Genomic DNA, 22,769 nt, shown 5'->3' with positions numbered 1-22,769 from the left:
TCATATTATAAGGCAAGGTTATAAAACCACCTTTTAAGATCATTTTAGTGAAAGTTTCATGTTCCTATCTTATAGAATTTAAGAACAATGATGAATAAATCATTTTCGAGCAAAATTTAAATGGCCGGCTGAATATATTACCGCCGGAGAGACACGGCAGCGGAATTTAAATCACCGCGCGAAAGGGTTAATATCGAATGTACATATAAAGACATAAGTAACCTTGTAAGATTTGAGGTTTTCACAGTGGTGACTATGAAGAAAGCAGTCTTCTGGGATGTGGCACCGTGTAGATGTGGTGTTAACCGACGTTTCGGAGGAACGTATCGCCTCCATCTTCAGGGTAGAAGGAAAATGAGAAATCCGCAAGCGAAGAGACCGTGAGAACCGGTACCAGTCTGCTTGTACCGGTCCTCACGGTCTCTTCACTCGTGGATTTCTTATTTTATTTCTACCCTGAAGAAGAAGGTGATACATTCCTCTGAAGTGTCGGTTAACACCACATCTACACGGTGCTACATCCCAGAAGACTGCTTTCTTCATAAGTAACCTTTTTGATAATGGTTTGTATGATCTAAAGCCATTCTTCAAATTAATACAAGAATTCTTCTGCATGTTCAGGTTTTGGTCTCAAGTGAGTGAACACAGTCCAGAAACAAGACTGCATATAGCAGCACAGGTTCTTAAACAGCAGGAGGAAAAACAGAAGGGGCTCAGTGCTGACTCGACTAGACCACCAAAACGGGAATACAAGCTGTTCAATGCTGTCGGGAAACCTCTCAATGTTAATGAGGCCAAGATACCATTTCTCCTCACCGAGGACGACAAGCTGAACAGCCTTGTTCTAGACATTGCTGTGTATAAGTATGTGATAAGCTTAATGACCTTCCAGCCTAACTTGTGTGATCCATATCGAAAGATGAAGTGCTATTATCTCTGCATATTGGTCTTCTGTGTTGTGGTGCCATGTACTTTGTCAGATCATAAGTTCTACCAAGGTTCTTTCTGGGAGGGTGAGCAGAAAATTTACTGACAGACTTACTCATATTTAAGCTGTTTAAGAGTATTTTTTAATAATTTCCTTTGTATTCAGGATAGAGGGATAAATTCATTTAAATTTTTTTCTCCATATTTTATCCTTTTTCCAAATTTGATTTCCCCCCCCCTCAACATCTAGGGAGGGGGCAAATTCTTAGCTTGTCCCCTCTGCTAGAACCCATGTTTTGGAGGAAACTCCTACCTTTGCTTCTACCCTGAAATATTGGTAATGATCTACCAGACTACACAGCATTACAACCCAGGAGACGGTAACCTTCATAGCCATCACTGTCAGAATATCAGACTTCATATCACATAAATATGTATGAAGAATCAGGATCTGAGGGTCTCAGAGATTACTGTTTCCTGTGATGTAACACTGTGTAGATAAGCACAAGTCCACTGGTGTTCCTCTGAAACACAGGTGAAGTGAACTGCATGTTGTTAGTACCCAGTCTTCATGTCTGAAGCCAGTAACAAGTACATTACATTACATTGCATTGCATTCCATGGATCCAAAGTTAGTCAAAATGACTGTAGGATGTGGAATATGTCTTATAAATACAAAACATATGTACAGTCCCAATGGAGTTCTCACACAAGAGAAACCAGGAATACACAGTGACTACTCACAAGGCTATTTAAAGATACATAAGTTATTTTCTAGACAACAGGTATTCATCAACAGAGTAGAATGAGTGTGTATTTAAGTATCGTTTCAGTGCTATTTTAAATTGTGCTTTTTCATTCATAAGACTTTTGAGATCAGATGGCAGGTTATTTAAAATGTTTATCCCAGCATAATATGCACTTTTCTGAAAGCATGAGAGGTTAGCAGTTGGTTTATGAAGACAGTGTTTGTGTCTTGTGTTAACACTGTGTACATCCGCATTCTTCTGAAAATGTGATGCTCTGCAGGTACCTTGACACATCTCTGCTAGATGTGGACATCCAACCAACGTATGTGAAAGTACTTATCAAGGGCAAAATATTCCAAATTGTGTTCCCTGAGGAAATTAACACTGAGTCATCAAGGGCTGAGAGATCACAAACAACAGGTCACCTAGTGCTAACTATGCCCAAGGTAAGGACTTTCTGTGAGAAATTTAAACCTCATGTGCAGTGAAGTGTTCGGCTGAAATGGATTTACAACAGTTTGGAAACTGACGATCTCCATCATCATCTGCTGAATTTAAATATAGTATGTTCCTTGGGGCCCCAGGTCTGTGCCCAGAAGTAAAACATTGGAGGGGCCATGGCGGATGGAGTCAGGTGCCAGTCACAGGACACTGGACCGTAAGAACCAAACTGGGTTTATAAATACAAACACAAATAATGGTGCCTGTCAGCACTGCAGCTCCTGATGATGGAGATGCCGAATGTCCTGTTGGAAATCCATGCCAATTAGATAAAGCTTACTGTCACAGAAGATTTGATTTCATTTCTCCAGATTGTGGTCTTCTGGGTTGTGACACAAGGTAGTTTTGTAGGTGAATACCAACGTTTCACAGGAACATTCTGTCCGCATTTTCGGGGTTGAGGTGAGTGCAGATTTCAAGAGAGCTCACTCAGATTGAGAATGGGGGAAGAGATGATCCACATCCTCACAACAAGCATTCTAACCTTACTGCACTCACTTGAACCCTCCTGAAGATGGAAGCAGCATGTTCCTCTGAAACATTGCTAACCACCTACAAGACTTCACATTGTCACATCCACCTATTTAAAATGACCACCTCATGACACTCAATTTAACCCTGAAGATGGAGACAGCATGTAATACATTATTGGTGATTCTTTGCAGGTGAATGGTGAAGTAAAACCCAAAACAGTGAAACATACTCCAACCACAAGGAAAGATGATCAGACCAGAAATTATTCAAACACAATTCGGTATGTACAATTTTCTGGGTTCAAATGCCATGTAATTTTGTACAGATCTGCTAGATGCCTGCTTATTGCTTATTTCGTGCTTTCCTTAGTCTTCGGTCCCGACACCGACAGAGGCGATATGTTCCTATAAACTGTCAGTGGAGTTCTACTGCACTATACAACATTACAATCTGAAAAATCTATTGAAATGTTACAGGAGAGAGATGCTGGAAATTGGGAGATCTGAGGACATGGACTTCAGCAGGATTGTGAAACTAAGGCAATACAATCAGCAGTGTAACAGTGCGAGAGATGGGAAGGGGCGGTGTGAAGCAGTAACTGATTTTGTGGATGACCCAGAAGTGCCGCCTCTTGAATAATACAGCTGGGCACATTCTGAACTGTAAAGAGTCAGTACTGTATCCTGAACTTGCTGAACCTAAAGGTACAGCTCATAGGGACACGAGAGCTACGTTCCTCTGCTGAGAGTTCAGGAATCTGGATCTGGCACTTGAAACCACATATTTAGCTCCTCCTCCTTTAATGCAATAATCAGAATGATACTGATTCTCTCTTAGGTCTTTGCCCCTTGTGGATTTAGGCAGCGTAGCTGATGTTTGGGGCATACGTGCTGCCTCCAGCTTCATGGCGGAAGTGAGTAGGATCAGTAAGTGTTCATGTGTACATAGGTCTTTGTCCAAGAAACCCCTGGAGGAGAGGTGGGGGCTAGTGACTGGTCCAGGCCGATGAGTACGAGTATTAGGGGTGAGCCATAAAAACTGGCCCTAGCACTGCGACCTTCAATGATCTATTGAGCTTCCCCTTTGGATTAACCCTTTATCAGTCTTACACTTCGAATGAAATGTAGGACTTTATTTATGGGGGCATCATAAAAGTCATTTGGTTCGATGAAGAATTGACCCAGGTGGTTATATCTTAGGTAAGCTATAGCCTCACAATCATGCAGGACCAAGTGGCATATTGTCGCATCATTGGTCTTTAAGCGGGGGGGGGGCTTCACTAGACTAGGTCATCTTTCCATCTTGTTCAAAGTGGGTACAGTTCAGTACACATAACTGACAGAAGATTCTGGATGAATAGAATGTTTCACTAGAGAAATATCTTTAATACTGCTCAACTGTATATGAATATCAGCCACAGCCATCCTATCTGATGTGGAGTTAGTTGTGGGCACTTATGTCAACAATGCACAAAAAATAATTGCAAAACTCCTGATACACACATATTTACTTACTTCACGGCTTTGTAATTCTCTAACAACCTTTGCCTCCTTTACAACAGATGCCCATTCTTCTGTATTATTTGAATATTGCCTCCATCTATTCACTTTGAACTCCTTTAAATCATTCTCTGCATCTTCCAGCCATCTTAAACTGGTCCTTCCTGCTTCTCTTCTACCTCTGGTATACTTTAAAAAATTGTCTTATCTATTCCTATTTGATCCATTCTAATCACACTCTCCAGTCACCCCAACATTTGCTATCGCATTAANTTTAAATTCCCCCCCCCCCCTTTCTTGGTTAGTTTGTGATATTAGCGCAATCTCAGGCACTGTAAACTCCAAGGCAAAACCATGTTAGCAGTGAGGTTTCAGGATGAAATTCCAGCCTTCATTTCACAGAGAAGTTGTAAAGTTGCAAAAGCAAGTTAAGTCATCAAGTGTTATCATCACTTGCAGTTTTATTCTTGCTACTGCAGCATTGCCATTTCCGTTGCCTGTTACTGCGAGCAGATCACACTTTTTCATGTTTACTTACCACATGCTAATGTACTTCATCACTTTACGATCATTCTGTTTATATGAATGCAAAATGTCTGTCTTAAAATGATCCAAGAGCTATCTAATAAACATAAATCATTTTATAATCATATAATTTCAGTTTCGTTTAACTTTGCTGCTTTCTTTCGAGAAATCATTCTGCAATTTCTATCTCTTAAAATTATGAATTTATGAAATAAAAAATTACACTGGAACAAGCAAGCTCAGATTCATTTGTTTTCTTCAGTCATTCATTCAGTAGTTACCTTTGTTCATTGGAAAATTATATTTAAATATCTGTTCCATCCAAATTCCCAGTCTTTTTTTTCAATTACAATATACTATCGCATGTTCACTATGTAACGCGACAAATGAATTCATGCAGGTCTTCAATTCAGCGAATAAGTGTATTGAGCGCTCACTTTTACACCAGCAAGTACAATTATTATCACGTTCAGCTCACAATGACTGAACGACAGTAGTCCTCTAACAGATAACTGGCCAACTGCCTGCTCCTAATTTGTCCTGTTTATAACATCTCAGCATGGACCTCGTAAGAAGCACTGTTCTTTTACTGTTCGTGGGCCGCTGTCTGGTAATGGCCATTGTATATTGCTTATTTCATGGCTGTTGCCTAGCAACGGGTTACATACCACAGTATGATGGGAACCAAGAATGTCATATTCGCAATTTCGTTGAACACACAGGACTTTTCTTCCAAACAGCTAGCTGCCTGGTCAAGTTATTATGTACCCTCAAAGATACATTAGACAAATTCACTGTCTAGGATAGCACGGGGACTAGGACATACATGTTTGGTCATAAATATGGACACATTAACACAATTAGTTATATATTTAATGAAATTGCATACATCTCTCTATTGCGATATAAAACAACAATATCCGATTGCTTTGAGAACAAAGAATACATCAATGGGAAAGAAAAATCACAACAAAATCTGCATTTTTGTACGAAAGCCTTGATTGTGCTTGGGAAGAGTTTGTCATGAATGTGCAGGTTTCGAGCATTTAGCCATGTACAAAAGTACATGAACAGAGAAAAAGGGTACTACCCTCTATGATACAATGCTATGTAGTCCACGGAAAGCAAATGGACATTTCAGAGGAATATGTTGCCTCCATCTTCAAGGTCGAACAACAGCCAAGCGAGAAACCAGTGTGAAGCAGGTAGTAAGGCGGCTTATACTTTGACCCTGAAGATGGGAGGCCACATGTTCCTCTGAAAACGTCGGTTGACTTTCAACAGACTACATAGCGTTATATCCCAGAAGACAGAACTCTTCATAACCACTGCTGTGAGAACCTCAAATCCTACAGAACAGAGAAAATTTTATAAACATATTCATTGACATCTTGATATTCATTGACATCTTGGTCTTGGTATTAACATAAGATATATTCCATTGAGATTAGACTAAAAAAATTAGATACTTAAAAAAAATCCTACGTATAGGTAAGCCTTTGTCAAACAGAGCTGCCCAGATGCAATCTAACGTATGACACTGACCATGCAGGCAGTGCAGCGATGTGAACGATGCTACCCGCCCCTTTGTTGGAGGGGGGGAGGGGTTTACATCTGAACGACCCTGTGTTGCTCTTTCAGATAACACCTTCTATTCATAATTACATGATTACTAAACAAAAGCAATTGTGAAATATGAAGATTGTACAACTATCAAACAAAAAAATATATAATAGTTTGTATGACACTGAACATACTCACTCTTGTTACAACAGTCCAAGTAACTTGGCATAGTTCACTGTAAAATTAGCATACCGAGTTTTATTTATTAGAAAAGGCAGCCACAGCTATCATGGGGTGACTGGTTTACATAGGATACCTGGCAGGCATGAGAAGACTCACTTCAATGCATTCACAGACTCCTTGACACGTTCTCTTATTCGTTGATTTTCTAGCCCAAATAACAGTCACATGATTACATTCAAATATGCCATCTCCAGTGTACCCTCTTGGTTGAAATGCCTTTATTATGAGCCTGCAGCCACTGAATGGTGAATGACATATTCGCACACAAAAAAAATACGTTTTCACAAAAAAATTCTATAGTAAATGAGTTCACATATTCTAGCTCTCGGTCACTTAAATCAGTGCCCCTTTGTGTTTATTGGATCCCACATAATGTCTTTTCTAGCACCATGGTGGATGAGTTAGTTCCTTGGCCAAATAATGAGAAAGGCCAGAAATTCCACAAAAGTCCCAACGACTGAGCTAAATGTTATCCCCAGCAAATTAGGGATTTACCAGACCCAGTCAGCAAACAAAGGAATTACCCAGTGTTATAAGTGGAACCTTTTCTGTAACAATTACCACGAATATAAAACATTTGGACAGCATTCCCATCTTCTTAATTGACCCCCAAAAGAGGAAAATTCCTCAGTAGAACAAAGGGTAACGTACTCAACATATATATACATAACAGGTAGAATTCCCAGTCTTTCTCTATATCTGTTTCAGTTCTGTCCACCTAGCAACATCGGTTCGAACCTCGATCCACTCGTTTCTCGACCAGCACTCGATCTGGTGCCTCAGTGGGATCCTTCCCTGCTGTCTTGTCAAGTATGGCCTCTGCCAGTTCGTTGAAAGCTCGATCAATATTGATATTTGCCTTGGCAGATGTTTCCATGAATCTGATCCCATGTTCCCGTGCAATCTGCAACAAATAACAATTTTCTAGACTGGTCAGGTTCAGGCTTTTGACTCCCCATCATGCACCAGGAAAGTACTGTAAAATGAAATATGTTATATAGAACCAAGAAATGCTCAAAACTGTTATGTGTTATCTGTATGGTGAGAACGTAAGGCTGTCTCTGTGCTTAAATAAGCACCATGCCATGAACATGTATGGGGAGTGGAGGTACAGCTCCACCCACTAACTTTGGCATTACATGAAGGCTAGCAACCATTTGAGAGGGGGGAAGTCTGGTGCCCAGTCCTGGCCAATAGAGGCAATGAATAGGGAAAAAATCACCAGATGGTGGTAAGTAATTAGGACAGACAACCTTACATTTTAATGAAAATATAAAATAGAACCGTGAGTAGAACACACATTTGTTTATGGAAAGACATGGCAGATGAAATATTAAGTGACGACTGACAGTTGACTGTTCCAAAGATAGTAAAGAGAACTGATGCGACTGAGAACAGAAATGGCATTGAAAAGTATCAGCAGCAGAAAAATGAAGAGGCAACCAATCTGCTCACACCTTTCAGTAACAACACAGAACAAACACTAAAGTATCAAAACCCAAAAGAACCAAGAATGCCATTATCAGATTTGAGCTTCTCACGGCTATGACTATAAAGATTAATATCTTCTGGGACCATTAGAGGAACCTGCTGCCTCTATCCTCAGGGTGAGGATTCTACCCTAAAGCAGGTTTTTCCAGAACACTGACAACAATCTACCAAGCTTCATGGTGTCACATCCCAAAAGAGAATAATCTTCAGGAATGGAATGATCAAAGATACGCTGATCTGTTTTTTAATGTTTACACAATACTCGATATTTCAACAGGAAATCTCATCATTTGTTATATTATGCACTATGCCATATTTTCTTGCCCTTGGCACTAGTTTGAGGCAAGCGGTCAGCTTCTTGCCCTGGCCGCTTTACCCCCAGGGAAACAGCCGCCGGTACAAATTGGATAGGAGGTTGGGTGGATCCCGGAGCCGGTCTGGATGATGTGGAATTTTCCCTCGTTTTCTCCATATTCCTTTCCAGTGCCACATCAAATAAAGAACATAATGAAGCTGACATTTAACACTATCTCCCATGAATATAACATACAAATATTGAACTGCTGACCATCTGCTTTATATAGTATACAATATCACATCAAAATATTATCCACTTACTGAATACACACAATACTCTGAAACAAAACACTCCAAGCTCATCCATGATCCAGTACATAATGTACATTCATGGAGCATGTTAACACTTTGGACTCATGTCAGTAACCATGACATAAATGGAGCATGTTAACACTTTGGACTCATGTCAGTAACCATGACATAAATGTCATGCTTGAAACTTATATATGTGTGTGTGTGTGTTAGAAAACTTACCGCTTCTCCTCTGTCTCTGCTCACAACTCGTTTCTCGTCCATATCATTCTTGTTACCAAGAATCATCTTCTCAACATCTTCATTTGCATGCTGAAAAGAGACAGGGAAATGATTTGCTTACCAGATGATCTTGTATACCAAATCTGATCCTTCAGTGTCACCCAACATCATCAGCATGCCAGCCTTACGCAACATCGCCATCCCACATTCCCTAACTTTACGCACTGTCCTCATGACTGATGTCGAAATACTTCGACAAGCATCCCAAATATCTAAAATTTCTATGCCACTTTTAATAAATACTAAATGTAATAAGACAAGGTAATACAACACTCTGTGGCTAATGATTTTGTATCCTCCTAACAGATTATACGCTGTCACATCCCAAGACAGAGAGAGGTCTTCAAATTCTTATCTTGTCAATGAACCCTTTGGGCCATTAATGGTGTTTCAATCTTGCCCATATATCTGCAGGCAAATGGAACCAAGGGAATACATCAGAACTGAGATCTGTATCGGGTAACTCACTTGGAGCGCACCCTGAGGTAATAATCATGGATCACACAATAATTTACCAGCAAAGACAAAACTCTGCAGCACTGTGTGGTTTGTGACACTGATTAAGTGCCCACCTAGTTCACAAAACTCATTACAGTCTGCGGTTTCCAGGGGAAAATGTACATGACTGCATAAACATCTGCAGATGCAGAGCATAATATTAACCTGTCTCTCTAAGCAGAGGGAAACCAGTCACAACTTCTTCTGTAACCGAATTATTTCCAAGATATGTGCTCACCAAACGATAAATGATACAAACTCCGTCCCAAGTGCAAACAATATATTATGTCTTTGATCTTGCTCTCTTTTACACTGCATGTTTCGGCCTCGAACGGCCATCATCAGGTGTATACTTTCATGTTGCTGTTACACTGCACTTAGTTTAAAATTTAACATTTTAAAAAAACATTGTTCCTTTCCTTGTTCTCATTNAAATTTTAAAGGATTTTAAAATTAGAACTAAAGATTTTATAGTGCTAAATTTTAAAATTTAGAGAAAATTTTAAAGGATTTTAAAATTAGAACTAAAGATTTTATAGTGCTAAATTTTAAAATTTAGAGAAAATTTTAAAGGATTTTAAAATTATAACTAAAGATTTTATAGTGCTACTACAGGAAAATCAAAATTAACGTGTGCAAAATAATCTATAAACCAGACAGATATCAACAAAGTAGATGTTGATAATAACAAGGAAAGGAACAATGTTTTTTTAAAATGTTAAATTTTAAACTAAGTGCAGTGTAACAGCAACATGAAAGTATACACCTGATGATGGCCGTTTGAGGTCGAAACATGCAGTGTAAAAGAGAGCAAGATCAAAGATATATAATATATTGTTTGCACTTGGGATGGAGTTTGTATCATTTATCGTGTAGAGTGCAACAGGATGCTTAAATATAATAGTGCTCACCAAAGTTTATTTTGATTGGTAAATTATCGCATGATTTATAGTTATTTACTCATATTTGGGGTCTTCTCAGAGTGAATCACTCTGTATATGATTAACACACTGAATCCAGTTGGACGAACTTATATACCCACCAAAAAAAAATATTAAAAAAAAGACTGATGTTGCTATCACATGTGTTTGTAAATCACATCCTCATACTGTTCACATTTTATGGGACTCTCTACACAATCCAAATGATTAACCAAGATCTTTTCATTCTCAAGTTATTTACATTAATGTTCTTGCAATTAGGGATTAAGAATGCTCACTTCATCAATATTTCGCAACCATTTGACTATATTTTCAAAACTCTTCTCATTGGTGATGTCATAAACCAGCATTATGCCCATTGCACCTCGATAATATGAAGTTGTGATAGTGTGAAATCTTTCTTGGCCAGCTGTATCCCTAGAAAAAAAAAAGAGGCTGTAAAAAATCATTCAGTATAAAATAATTAAACTGCATTCCAGTGCAACAGACTTGCAAGGCTTACCATATTTGAAGTTTGATTTTCTTCCCTCGAAGCTCTACAGTTTTTATTTTGAAATCAATTCCTGAAGAAACAAAACATACATATATATATATATATATATGTATATATACAAGGCAACAAGCATTAACTTGACAAACTGATATCAAAAGTCAAATTCTATATTTATAGCAAATACCGGAGAACTACAATTAAAAGTTTATTTTCCTACAGACAGGTGCTTTATGAACTTCACAATGTTGCCATATAATTAAACATTCAACAGCACTTCATAGTTATTCACTTACAGTACAGGCAGTATAGTGCACATACTAAGACTAAGGATCAAGCTCACTTTTCGGACTCAGTGTTTGTAAATCGGGGCATTTATGTCAATGGAAATTACTGAGCCCCACCCCTGTAGAAATATCCTATACCTGGACCACCAAATACAACATACAAACATATATGGCCGGCAAGCCTGTACTATACAAAAACACCAATTGTGCTAAAGGTTCAAGGTCACCTATACTTTCTTTTCCCCATTATATGATCAAGGATAAATTTGCTGTGTCACCAATTAATTATTTCTTGAATATGATCACCCACCTTTTCTATAGTAAAAGGGATTAATATAGTGTGGAGTCCTGAAATTAATACCAGTCATATACTCACCTATGGTTGATATGAACGTCGTTGTAAAGGCATCATCTGAAAACCTAAAGAGTATACATGTCTTTCCTACGCCTGAATCACCAATCAGCAATAACTTAAACAACAGATCGTAAGTTTTCTTCGCCATTTTCCTTAGTTGATAATCTAAAAAGACGTCACTCCTCAGAAGTTTGGAGAAAAACCGGATGTTCATTCAACGCATCTATATCCGTCAATGTGACCAACGAAATGAGTCATTAATGTGTTACCTTTTGCTATCTTATGATTGATGCTGATATGCATATAGGAGTTTATATCTCAATACTCAAAAGTAAAACACTTCATTTGTATTTCGAACCTCTACCGTATGTTGTCTTTGATCTATAAATTTATAAATTTTATTGTAATATAACTGGTACATTCAGCGTGTTGATAGCACTTGCGTGTTCGAAGCGCAGTCGTTATCGTGACGACAAGTGGGTTGCTTGGAAAGCTTGATGCAGTGAGCAACTGTGACGATTGTTATTTCTGGATATTTCCAGGCGAAATATCGGGCGCGGTAGTAGGAGTGTTAGTTAGCATTATTTTGCAGAGAGATCTGAAAGATATAAAATTGGTGGATTGTCTTCGTTTTTAAACTGTCAACGCATGTGAGTATATTAAATTCAGATAGTTGCACAATATTATTGATCCTATGACTGACGGACTTATGACGTGGTGACTCAACGGCGTATTAACTGGCACCTGACAGGTTACAGCATGTTTTCCACACTTAGGATGTTTCATTGAATTTAATGCAGGAAATTACCAATTATTGTTAAGGAAGACTTTCGTGTTCGCTACAAAATGTACACTCCAGATCAGTCCATTCCTTAGCAAATCAATCTTGTAATATCTGCTGGGTCATTTGAATACATAACCTTGTTATAATACCACAGTTTTCATTTTGCTGCATACGGCTTGTGCAGGAAAATACAATTTAAGATTCCGAATATGAGTTGGTGGTCAATATTCTTCTGATGATATTTGGAAGTTACTTTATAGTCGTGTAATCTTACAGTTTTTAAGTATTTTTATTTGGTGTCATGTCACTGTTTGCACCCTCGATAGTCTCAAATCTGTTTTTGTTTTGTCTCTTGTCACTGTTTGCAGTCTGTCAACCAGATGACCACGTGGCAGCAAAATCCTCCACCGCCAGGCTTCTACCCAGGACAGCAAGGTTTATATGAGTTGTCAAATTATTTTGTAACGTCTTTTCGCTATATGTTATAAAACGTTTCCTTGTTCGTAGCTCACAGCTCAACCAAAATATATTAAAAAATAGATTTATGTGAAACCACTGTACTAGATTAAATTTTGAAGTACTGTTGAGAGGAAGCCTTGTGTTGGTATTATATGTCCCATCAGCTGGTTAACACTTGATATGCTTTTAATTATTTACCCAGATTTGTCAGTGGAGCTGCCAGTTTTTGTGTGGGGGGCTTGTTTTCTTTTTTATTAGTCCCTTAAAAATGTCACAATTTAAAACTAGTGTGGTGAATTAAAAAAGAAAGTGTAATGTGATTAACAGGAAGGAGCCAACTTTATCGCAGGTTTAGTTTGAAATATACGTATTACTTGACTTCTGCAAATTTTTCATGAATTTAATTCTGTATTTGCCCGCAGAAATTATTTGTCTACATAATATTAGGATTTGTAAGTGGCAGAAATTAACTGTTTTACAGTTAATCGATTTATGTATTTTTTTTTCCCCATTAAAATTGAAAGCAGTGGAGTAACAGGAATTTAGAGTTACATGTCCGCTCTTGGATCACAGCTGTCACAGGGCTGCAGATACTTGTATCTTAATACTTTACGATTGTTACTTCATTTTTTTTTGTCTTTACCAGTTATTTCAAAGCTTTTTGGCTTCACAAAATGACATCTTCTTGTATGAATTAAAATCACAAGCATAAAGTAGGAATATCACAAAGCCAGAACAGCTTTCTGGCCATGACATTGTTCTTAACATATTGAAGATATGTGTTGTATTATTAGATGTAACATGTTGCATTTGTAGAATATTTTTTCAAATTATTATCAGATATAGATACCCTTTATGGTATATAGTTACATGTTTGTGATACTACAGGCTGGAAGTTCCAATATTATTATTAATGACAAGAACAGAGATGTAGGATTTTAGGTTTTCATGGCAGTGACTGAAGAATGCCGTCTTCTGGGATGTGGTGCCATGTAAAATGGCATTCCTCCGAAACGTCGGTTCACACAAGATCTACAGGGTGCCACATCCCAGAAGACAGCATTCTTCAAGAACAGAAATGTTAAGATTAAATTGATTCCATTTTCTGCTTTGGCAAATATGACAAGTGCTGGTCATAACACAATTCTGTTAACCTTTATAATCATGTAATAGGCTGTCTCCCAGTAGCCTACTGCAAGGTAGGCATGCACATTTTAATTTGGGGGTAAAAGTTCATCATTTTTGGGCTAGGGGATTTTAAATTCCCTACTTCTGCAGGGCTGGCAGTTCATATTTAACTTGGATTGAAAAATGCAGTTGTCCATCAGCTGAACCACTCAGTTCACCATTGCAGTAGCGTGACAGTCTCTGTGTAAAAGTGATGCAAGGTGATTCAGCTCTGGGTGCAGTTGTGTCAGTGAATCGTCGTGTAGTGACGATAGTACAGTGATATTATCTGAGGGCCTCCAGCAGATCATTCAGCCTATCTGAGGGAAGAACTGTTTGTAAGCATGTTTGGACTTAACAGTGTGGTCGACAGGGCACAGAATCCACACACACTGCAGTTTGTTTTCTTGATGACCCCCAGTAAACTACTGGGCGGCTACCATGAATGGGGAGATGTGCAGCATGTGTGTGTGGACTACATCCCAAGCCCCTGCTCCTGTGTTAAGTGTTCAGTTTCGTGCACTCAGAATTCTGTTGAGAGTTATGGATTGAAATGAATGTTTGTGTTCGCTGCACATGTGACAGTAACGTGAAGATCTTAGTTTAAACTGCACAGTTGTACTTCTAAATAGAAAAAAGTCTATTCATACAAACGTAAATAAATTTACACGGGAGATCAGTGCTGCAGTTTGAGTAGCTGAGGGATAAGGTATTCAGAAGGGATGGTGTTGCCAGGGTAGCTAGTGCTGTGGCATAGGAAGTGGAACAGGGGATGTGGGAGGAACAGGAACAAAGCTCTTAAGCTAAGCACTATTATTTAGGGTTTTAATGTCATTTGAGCAGGAAAAGGGAGTGGTGACTAGATTGACTGTTGACAATATAGGCTTGAAAATTCGCTGCAAATATCCCTTGGATGCCTTGCACAGAAGGCAGGACTTTCAGGTTTCAGGTTTGCTCTGTTTCCAACAAGGAGCTTCAGTGCTTACAGAGGTACCAGGAGTCTTTGCACATCAGCAGGTAGCATTTCTTCCATGTGCTGTGGTCTTGATAGGTTTCGAGTGTCATTTGTTGGCCTGTTGCCTGAACACATGGGAACAGTTGACACAAGCAGCTTATCTCTGTAGCTGGGCCAGCAGACTGATTTGCGGCAGGCTATTAGGTCATCTACAGGTAGTACTGAGAATGTTGTAGTGGCAAAAGAGACCATCTCCTTGACACCCATGAATTTTGTATGGTACCAAGAAGGGGTGGGTGGGGCATGCAGTAGCATAGTCAGTTGAGCCACTATGCTACAAGCCAGAAGGTCAAAGGATCGAATCCTGATGAGGTCATTGCATTTTTGTTTTCAATTAACTAATCTCTCCAGCCACACTACCGCCCTGGGGTTGACTCAACCTCTAACAGAAATGAGTACCAGGAATATTCTTGGAATTTTGTTGCAGATAAAGGGCAGCTGGCACGTAGGGCTGACAACCTCACTGCCATCTATGAGTCTGTTGTCTAGAAAATGTGGGAACCTCAACATCTCACAACCCTATGGGCCTCCACGCCCTGTTACAGGGATACCTTTACTTTTACTTTTTACCAAGAAGGGTGGGTTTTGATTTACCGATAGCGATGCCACATAATGTTTGTGTAAGTGATGTAAATAGTGCTGAATGAGCCCCGAACGGTAACTTCATTCCAGTCTATGAGTCATTTGGTCATGTAGATTAGCATCACTGCTACTTTCTTAGGAAGCCATTTTTCTGAAATAATGGCCCAATTTGTGGAACGGGAACAGCGAAAACAAATAAAATTAAACGAGCAAAACAAGAATAAGCAAGTGACTGAACAGCCAGGTTTCAATGCTTTTAGCAGTTATGGCTATTCAGTTGTTTAATATTGATCTTTGTTCTGAATCAGTCATAGGCCAGGGTCAGTCTTTTTTTACCTTATTTGCCATTTCAATATTTTTTTTATGTTATAGTTTCTTTTTTAAGCTTGTAACCAGAAATTATTAAAAATTCTTGCTTTCTTTGCCCATGGAATTTACTGCGATGGGGTAGTTAATGTTTTTGCCAGTATTAAATTCCCAAGTTTACCTCTTACTGAACAAATTACTTGTTACAGTGTCAGTTAATAGTTTTAATGCTGATAGGACAGTATAATACCAAATATAATTGTGCATCCGTTATCTTCTGTCACACACTAACATCTTGTCTTGAATTTTAAGCAACTCTGTGCATGGAAACAGTGCTTTGAAGCAGGGAACAGATACTGGTACACAAGTGAGCTGCGTCTCATTGCACAGCTGCTCGCTGACTGGTAATCTGCATGCAGCATGACTTCACTGTAACCTTACTAACCGAGCAAAAAAATTAACCATTTCTTTGTGCTTGTAATATGACTTTGTAGTATAAGATTTCTTAATTTTGGTACATAACCTTTTAAGTTCTACAGGGTGTTCAATCAAGGAGGAAACTTCACAGCATCATTGACCGGGCCGACTATTCCTCACAGATTGCTGCTGTAACTGTAACTGTAACAGTGCGCGTTTATCAGCGCTAATGACTCATTCTGCTATCAGCAGTTACAGCAGCAAAATGTGAGGATTGTTGGGCCCGGTCCGCGGTGTTGCAAAGTTTCCTCAACTGAACACACTGTATAATTTTGTGATTAGTTATTTGCATAGTATTAAGTCTCTTGTATGATCAGACTGTTGCTAACTGGGTGGAAGGAAGATGGCCACCATAATAGGTTAATTATTTAACTTTGGAATGAAACGGTATAAAACAGCACTTTACTGTAGCTCTAAGTTACTTTATTTCTGTGTATGAGTTGTAACAGCACGGTGACTCATCAAATCATACGAATTACATAGACTTGCCAGTAGAAACCGTATTTTCATTCCTAGTACACCATTGGTTGCTTCAAGTCTCACACGCTTATATTTTTTTTATTCACCCAGCTCTGTCTGTAGTTTGCCACAGCAGCAAACTCTCAATTAGCCACAGTGCTGGGGAGAGAAGCAGCACACGTGATAATACAAGAATCCGTGTGTGCTCCATTTTCAACCTTGCAAATCACTGAACTGTTACTTACTTGTTGTATTGCTGGTTATAGGAGAGTGAGACAAGTAACTTCTTAACTGGCAGTGGGCTGGCACAGAAAACAATAAAATAATAAAGTATGAAGTTTGCAGGAGCGTGAGAACACTTACAGTCTACTGCAAATCATTGTAAGGCCTTTTTTTTTATTGCTAGTGGGGTGGGACTAAGTCCCTTGTACTGCGGCCACTTCTGGCCTGTTGTACCAGCCCCAGATGATAGGTGAGGGTGATTGTGGAGCAGTTGGTGGAATGAAAATTGGCAGGGGAAAATGAAGTAATTGGAGAAAACCTGCCTCAGCGCCACTTTGTCCACCACAAATCCCACTTGACCAGACCCTGGATCAAACCCGGGCTGCCGTGGTGGGAAGTCAGGAACTAACCGCTTGAGCTATGGTGCGGCCCATTGTAAAGCCTTACTGAATCAGATGTTATGGACAGCACTTCTAATTATTAAGGAAAGGTATAATCAATAATTGAAGAGTTCAAAAAGTCTCATGGGTAGTCCACAGAGTGATAATTGAGAGCCTGCTGTGTGGTGATAATATGCCTGCATAATGCAAGTTTTGAATTTCTGTATCTTAGTGTATTTTTGTTAATAATGAACGAATGCCATTGAATAGGAAGAGCAGATTCTGACGATGGTGTATAACGCATAGAATTACTGGGCTTGGGACATTTTCCATTGTCCAGTATTCTAGAAAATAGAAAACACAACATTTCAGAAACAGAGCCAGTTTCCAAAACACATTTTCTATTTTCTAGAATACTGGGCCATGGAAATAAGTCCAAAAACCGAGTAATTCTGAATAGGAAGAGTTTGCAGGTCTCCTTTCAATTCGTTAAATATGCTCTGACAGATCAACCTGCAAATTAAGTGGCTTCTGGGGAGAATTGAATACAGTTTCCTATGTATGAAATGTATATTAGTTGCATGTAAAGAAAATTATTTGAGTTTTATGATGATACGTCTCTCTCCCTAAACTACCTTAATTTCAGCTTGAAAGCTAAACAGACTTAAAAATGGGAGATTATTTAGTCTACTGATACACTTTGCAAATGTTGCTACTGTATCTTGGCAGACCTTGTGGTGCGTTTCTACGGACTAGCTTGCAGTTTACTGATATACATTGCAAATGTTGCTACTGTACCTTGGCAGACCTTGCGGTGCATTTGTACAGACTAGCTTACAGTTTACTGATATACACTACTAATGTTGCTACTGTACCTTGGCAGACCTTGTGGTGCGTTTCTACGGACTAGCTTGCAGTTTACTGATATACATTGCAAATGTTGCTACTGTACCTTGGCAGACCTTGCGGTGCGTTTGTACGGATTAGCTTACAGTTTACTGATATACACTGCTAAGGTTGCTACTGTACCTTGGCAGACCTTGTGGTGTGTTTCTACGGACTAGCTTGCAGTTTACTGATATACACTGCAAATGTTGCTACTGTATCGTGGGAGCTCTTGTGGTGCATTTGTATGGACTAGCTTGCAGTTTACTGATATACACTGCAAATGTTAGTACTGTATCTTGGCAGACCTTGCGGTGCATTTGTATGGACTAGCTTGCAGTTTACTGATATACTTCGCAGGTGTTACTAGTGTACCTTGACAGACCTTATGGTGCATTTGTGCACTCCAACTTGCAGTGTTGCATTTCTTTCCAGCACTGATACATTCCACCCAGGTTGAAATGTGGTTGTGTTGAACTTTGAGACTCTAAATCCTTTATTCATGGACAGTAAACTGCTACCCCAGATTTAAAGTATGGCCACGAACTTCCCACAGTATCGATAGATTTAAAATCATTCCTGGAGTATATGGATTAAGAGTTTCTCTGTCAGCCAATTCGATATGTAACATAAGACATTTGTGCCATATCCTTGTTTGTTTTTTTTTTTCAATCCAAAGAAACCTTCTCCTTAAAATTTAGAGATAAGCTTATAGTTCCCTCATGATGAACCATTAGATACAGTTATGAAATAACATACGTAACAAAAATTTTGTTTGGAAAGCCTTGAGGCAAGGGCGATTATGGTGGTTAGATATCAGTGGATGTTACGGGAAATAAAACACTAGAATGGGAACTTGATTTCATTGGTTTATGATTGTGTTCATTTTCATTTTGTAGTCTTGTACATTGCTGTCAGTGCACATTCTGTGTAGCATCAAATGTCAGGATGATTGTTTAATGACAAATTGGAAAGGATTTAGCAGGGAGTGTCCATTGCTTAATTGGCTGCAGGACTGAGTAGAGCCATTGCTGTGGCTGGGATCTGAACTGACAACTTTCTGAAAACAAGTTTAGAGCATTAGTGCCCCAGCAGTCTGGGGGTTAATAGTGTTCATCGGCGGGCATTTTGGAAGACAGTAATGAACGTTTCGGTTTCTTAAGGCAAATAATTTATTGTCTAACTGGCAGCTAAAATTTTATGATTTTTGCGTGTCCTTGAGTTGTGAGATCGTGAATTGACTAGAATGAAGCTCGCTGAGATGTTGTGTAACCACTTTTGGCAATTGTAGGTTGAAACTATTGGCAATGCAAGGTTCATACATAAGTTATGAAGCACTTCTGCACATTTGCCAGTTTTAATCTCGTTCATGGTGGACATTGACACACATAGAATGTTACAAAATCTGCTTCATACCCCTGTCACTGTGTACAGTAGTGACACCTGTCCAAGCGGTGTGCAAGTATTGCAACAGGTTTCGTCAATGCAATTGGAATCCTTAGCTCTTATATTTTCTTTTTATATTAAAAAGGTAGAGTTGTCCTTGTGCTTAACTAATTAAGCACTACACCATGAAGGCATATGGGGGAGTGGATATGTATAGATCCGCATTTTCTTGATCTCGGCACTAGTTGGAGGTGAGTTGTCAGCTTGACGTCCCAGCCGCTTTACCCTCGGGGAAAGAGCCCACGTATAATATGTGCCAAGTGGCAGCAAGGCTACAGTTTTTAACAGTTTTATCAATGCTGACAACCCTTTCCATGCCAACGTGGACAGTAACTTAGCTGGTCTAGGTAGACACAGACAGGTATGCAAATTTTGTGGTTCTTACAGCTGTGATTATGAAGCCACTGGTGTGTGGGATGTGGTGCCACATAGTCGGGTGCTAGGTACCAGCATTTCAGGGGGACCTCCTGCATCCACTTTCACCATTTCCTCTGCAGCATTGTTATACATCTGCCAGAGTACCCAATATCACATCTGGGAGGACAGTGTAAATGCTTGAGATTTCAGAACTTGAAAGGATTTGAGGCAAGGCAGAAGATTGCCTGTTTCAAGGGACTGTCCCAGCATTTGCATGGTGAAGGGTCTGAAGAGAAATGTGAAATACTTCAGTCAGAATAGTCAGCGTCTGCATTGAGATTTGAGCTGGGTACCTCCTAAATACGGGGCGCATGGTAGCGTAGTTGGTTGAGGCACTATACTATGAGCCAGAAGATTGTGGGTTCAGTTCCTGATGATGTCATTGGATTTTTCAATTTACCTAATCCTTCTAACTGCATTATGGCCCTGGGGTCGACTCAGCCACTAACAGAAATGAGTACCAGGAATATTCCTGGGGGTAAGAGGCAGCCAGCTGGTGCATAAGGCTGGCAACTTTAGTGCATTATGTGAGCCGATTGTGTAGAAAATGTGGGAGCCTCGTCTCACAACCCCATGGGCCTTCAGGCAATGTTACAGGGATAGCTTTACCTTTACATCCTAAATAGAAATCAGAAGAACTGCCATTAGCGCCAACTTCCTGGCTATGTGTATTAAAGATGTTGATCTTCATAGGCACCCTGATTGTGTTTAGACAGATTGTTCGTAAACAGGGTAAGATATGAAGGAATAACATTGATAAGAGATTTGATTAACATGAAATCAGACATAATACTCACACGATACTAAGCATAGGGTAGTAACGCTATTGACCATGATATACGGAAATAAATATTAGGCACCTAGAGCAGGAGACAGAAGCATAATATAGTCAGCATACATTGGATACTTAGGAACAGTTAATGCCACGCCATAGCTCAAGCAGTTAGTCACTGGCTTCCCACTGTGGCGGCCTGGGTTCTATCCCGGGTCTGGTCAAGTGGGATTTGTGGTGGACAAAGTGGCGCTGGGGTGGGTTTTCTCCGAGTACTTCGGTTTCCCTGCCCATCTTCATTCCACCAATTGCTCCACAATCACCCTCACCTGTCATCTGGGGCTGGTACAATAGGCTAGAAGTGGCCATAGTACAAGGGACTTAGTCCCAGCCCACTAGCAAAAAAAAAAAAATAGGAAAAGTTGAAGGCTGAACTGGACTGATCCATAATAAAATGAAGATGTTAGGAAAGAACTGGCAACACAGTTAGTACAAAATAAAATAGATGAATAAAAGCAGAACTGGATAAACCATCTCAATAAAATGACTGATGAAAGGAACACCTTTCTGTGGTATAAACCAAAAAGATACCAAAACAAAGGAAGGCCTGGAAGAGCTGGTATAAGTGTGTGAAGTTGAAATGAGGAGACCATAGTCATCAGTGGAGAAGAGAGTGTCCATAGACTTCTTATCAGCTACAGGAAACGTTATCTGGTATTTTCCCATGGGTGATATGTCGCACATGTCCTATGCTGTAAATCACTGTTATGATTATTTGAAGGCTCTGTATATGTGGCACAAGATAAAAGTTGTTGAGCATACCATTTCACTGTGTAGTTCTCTCTTAGTTGTTCACATGCATTAATTTTTATGTATGAAGTGTTTATGAGCATGAAGAAAGCAGTTTTGTGGGATATGGCACCATGTAGATGTTGTGTTAACTGATGTTTCGGAGGAATGTATCACCTCAATCTTCAGGGTAGAAGAAAAAAAGAAGAAAATCTGCAAGCGAGTAGTTCATTTCTTTGTAAGCTGTTTCCCCCGCACAGATGGTCATATCTTTTGTGGGGAAAGAACCCATGGTACCAGTCGGATAGGATGTGCTGAGTGGGCTCCATCATCTGGCTTGATGTAATGGGAGTCAAACCCTGATTATCCAGCCCATAACCAGTCATTGTACAGCTGAAAACATTTGCAGAGGGGGTCTTAAGTTCTACAGCTTAAGCTGTGAATGTCTTTCATATAGTGAATTTATAAACTGTTTAAAAATGAAGAAAGCAGTCTTCTGGGATGTGGCACTTGACTTTGCCCCACACAAGCCCCACTGCTGGCTTCTCTACATGGACGACACCTTCATCATCTGGCCAACTGGGCCCGACAAGCATAAGGACTTCCTCAGCCACCTAAACAGTATCCACGATTGCATTCAGTTCGGAATGGAGACTGAAACTGAGGGCACCTCCCCATCCTGGATATAGATATTTACAAGAGACCCGACGGTTCTCTGGGCCATAGAGTGTACCGCAAATCAACCCATACAAACCTCTACCTTAACGCTTCATCCCACCACCACCTTTCCAACAAGCAAGCTGCACTTTCCACATTGATGCACAGGGCAGATCTCTTTGTGATCAAGACAGCCTACATGCGGAGTTGGTGCTCCTGGGGGATGTATTCAGGAAGAATGGATACAACAACCGGCAGATCCACAGAGTTCTCAACCGTCGGCCCAACATCAGCCGGCCTGAAGATAAACCGGGCGCAGTCGCCTTCCTTCCCTATGTCAGTACTATTTTCAACCGTATCAGCAGAGTACTGTTGCGGCACAACATCAAAGCAGTGGGTCTGCCTCCAAACAAATTATCCAGTTTCCTCCGGCCGGTCAAAGATAGCCTGGGACTAAGAACACTGGGTGTATACAGTAGCCCATTCAAGTGCAGCAAGGTCTATATTGGGCAGATGGG

At 39.7% G+C, this 22,769-nt stretch overlaps 3 protein-coding genes across 4 annotated transcripts in view; 2 read left to right on the top strand and 1 right to left on the bottom strand.

Annotated features, from left to right (window-relative positions):
* LOC111873516 (protein tilB homolog) overlaps positions 1–3,747 on the top strand; it is an 8,686-nt gene extending 4,939 nt beyond the window's left edge. Inside the window, exons 6-9 of the mRNA XM_023868292.2 lie at positions 622–864; positions 1,957–2,122; positions 2,843–2,931; positions 3,128–3,747. Coding sequence (XP_023724060.1) covers positions 622–864; positions 1,957–2,122; positions 2,843–2,931; positions 3,128–3,290 — 661 coding nt within the window. The 3' untranslated portion in view covers positions 3,291–3,747. The remainder of the gene's footprint in view (positions 1–621; positions 865–1,956; positions 2,123–2,842; positions 2,932–3,127) is intronic.
* A 2,875-nt stretch (positions 3,748–6,622) lies between these two features.
* LOC111873509 (ras-related protein Rab-10) lies at positions 6,623–11,750 on the bottom strand. The gene is made up of 5 exons (XM_023868282.2): positions 11,456–11,750; positions 10,805–10,865; positions 10,581–10,719; positions 8,804–8,893; positions 6,623–7,385 (listed from the first exon to the last, which is right to left on the bottom strand). The coding sequence occupies exons 1-5, from the start codon at positions 11,646–11,648 to the stop codon at positions 7,200–7,202; spliced, it is 669 nt and encodes a 222-aa protein (XP_023724050.1). The 5' UTR covers positions 11,649–11,750; the 3' UTR covers positions 6,623–7,199.
* A 144-nt stretch (positions 11,751–11,894) lies between these two features.
* LOC111873508 (protein lifeguard 1) overlaps positions 11,895–22,769 on the top strand; it is a 19,800-nt gene continuing 8,925 nt past the window's right edge. Inside the window, exons 1-2 of one of the 2 annotated variants that reach the window (XM_023868280.2) lie at positions 11,895–12,084; positions 12,587–12,653. In XM_023868280.2, coding sequence (XP_023724048.1) covers positions 12,599–12,653 — 55 coding nt within the window. In that variant the 5' untranslated portion in view covers positions 11,895–12,084; positions 12,587–12,598. Of the gene's footprint in view, positions 12,085–12,133; positions 12,186–12,586; positions 12,654–22,769 lie in introns of those variants that run through there. The other variant, XM_023868281.2, reaches the window with a different exon arrangement.

Source organism: Cryptotermes secundus, unplaced genomic scaffold (assembly GCF_002891405.2).
Source record: "Cryptotermes secundus unplaced genomic scaffold, Csec_1.0 scaffold395, whole genome shotgun sequence".
Classification (NCBI taxonomy): domain Eukaryota; kingdom Metazoa; phylum Arthropoda; class Insecta; order Blattodea; family Kalotermitidae; genus Cryptotermes; species Cryptotermes secundus.
This window is presented reverse-complemented; position numbering and strand designations above follow the sequence as displayed.